The following is a 1,763-nucleotide window of genomic DNA, read 5'->3' on the forward strand; positions in this document are numbered from 1 at the left end:
TCCAGTCTGGTCTTCAGTCTCTGGTTGTAAAAGTGGATGTGAGTTCCTGGCTGGTTCTGGTCCTCCACAGTCCTCTCCATCAGCTTCTGTTTCCATCGGACCAACACACTTTTGTCTTTTGACATCAGAACTCTGTGGACTACCATGTGTGACCGTAAATGTCCTCTTTCTGTAAAAGATTTCTTAAAGAGCAGCTAAAAGGGTTTTCTCCCCTGTGTGGATTCTCATGTGTTTTTGTAAATTTCCACTCTGTGTAAAAGATTTCTTACAGACTGAGCAGCTGAAAGGTTTTTCTCCTGTGTGAGTTCTCATGTGCATCTTTAAAGCTCCACTGTGTGTAAAATATTTCTTACAGACTGAGCAGCTGAAAGGTTTTTCTCCAGAATGAGTAATCATGTGGGTCTTCAGATGTCCACGTTCAGTGAAAGCTCTACCACACTCAGAGCAGCTGAAAGGCTTCTCTCCTGTGTGGATTCTCATGTGTGACTGTAAATCTCCACTCTGTGTAAAAGATTTCTTACAGACTGAGCAGCTAAAAGGTTTTTCTCCTGTGTGAGTTCTCATGTGTGACCGTAAATGTTCACTCTGTGTAAAAGATTTATTACAAACTGAGCAGCTGAAAGGTTTTTCTCCTGTATGACTTTTAATGTGTCTCCTTAGATGTGTACTGCGGCCAAATCTTCTCCCACACTCAGAGCAGCTGAAAGGCTTCTCTCCTGTATGAGTTTTAATGTGTCTCATTAGATGTCTACTGTGTACTGTGTCCTCTCCATCAGCTTCTGTTTCCATGTGTTGAGTTTGTCTTTGATGAAGCTGTGAGGACTGAGCTTCCTCTTCATCATCTTCACTCTTCACAGGGTCGGGAGTGAATGGGAACTTGGTGATATCAGCCTCCTCCAGCCCTTGAAGCTGCTCTCCCTCCTGACTGCTCCACAGTTCCTCCTGTTCCTCTTTAATGTGTGGGGGGGGCTCTGGCTCCTCCTGGTCCACACTGGAGCTACACTCCTGCTGCTCAGGGGGAACCTCTTCTTTAATCACCAACCACTGTTGCACATCTGCAGGAAACAGGAAACACACAGAGAGACGTTAACACAGACACAGAGAGACAGCATCAAGAGTCTCGTTCCAAATCTCTTTACGTGGTAAAAAAACCCTGGTATTTCAGGTTTCTGCAATCTAACTTTCAGCCCGAGTGCTGTAAAGACTGACAATTATACCTGAGGCTTATATTATTCTTATTTAATTTTCTGGTCTGGTTTGAATCCTACTTAAAGAACAGGGACTACTTTGTGTCTATAGATAAACATCTGAACGGACAAATATGAAATGCGGAGTTCCCCAAGGCTCCATTCTGGGGCCTCTTCTGTTTAACATCTACATGCTTCCACTGGCTCAGAAAACAGTTGCACTGATTATTTGTCTATAAGCGTTAACGTTTGCTGTGTGATCACATCAATGCACAGTCACATGATTTCTCAAACCTGACGCAGGTTCTCCGCTCTCCTTGAAAATGTCACAGTTACCTTTTGTTTCCATGTGTTGAGTTTGTCTCTGATGAAGCTGTGAGGACTGAGCTTCCTCTTCATCATCTTCACTCTTCACAGGAACAGGAGTGAATGGGAACTTGGTGATATCAGCCTCCTCCAGCCCTTGAAGCTGCTCTCCCTCCTGACTGCTCCACAGTTCCTCCTGTTCCTCTTTAATGTGTGGGGGGGGCTCTGGCTCCTGCTGGTCCACACTGGAGCTACACTCCTGCTGCTCCT

At 45.0% G+C, this 1,763-nt stretch overlaps 1 protein-coding gene and 1 long non-coding RNA gene across 2 annotated transcripts in view; both read right to left on the reverse strand.

Annotated features, from left to right (window-relative positions):
• Positions 1–216: 216 nt before the first annotated feature.
• Positions 217–1,763, reverse strand: part of LOC118493488 (gastrula zinc finger protein XlCGF57.1-like) — a gene marked incomplete at its 3' end in the record, with an annotated part of 25,766 nt that continues 24,219 nt past the window's right edge. Inside the window, exon 4 of the mRNA XM_035993438.1 lies at positions 217–1,058. Coding sequence (XP_035849331.1) covers positions 217–1,058 — 842 coding nt within the window. The remainder of the gene's footprint in view (positions 1,059–1,763) is intronic.
• Positions 1,644–1,763, reverse strand: part of LOC116050052 — a 5,837-nt gene continuing 5,717 nt past the window's right edge. Inside the window, exon 3 of the long non-coding RNA XR_004895342.1 lies at positions 1,644–1,763. This exon is cut by the window's right edge and continues 27 nt beyond it. This is a non-coding gene — a long non-coding RNA (uncharacterized LOC116050052).

This window comes from Sander lucioperca, chromosome 16 (genome assembly GCF_008315115.2).
Source record: "Sander lucioperca isolate FBNREF2018 chromosome 16, SLUC_FBN_1.2, whole genome shotgun sequence".
Lineage (NCBI taxonomy): Eukaryota > Metazoa > Chordata > Actinopteri > Perciformes > Percidae > Sander > Sander lucioperca.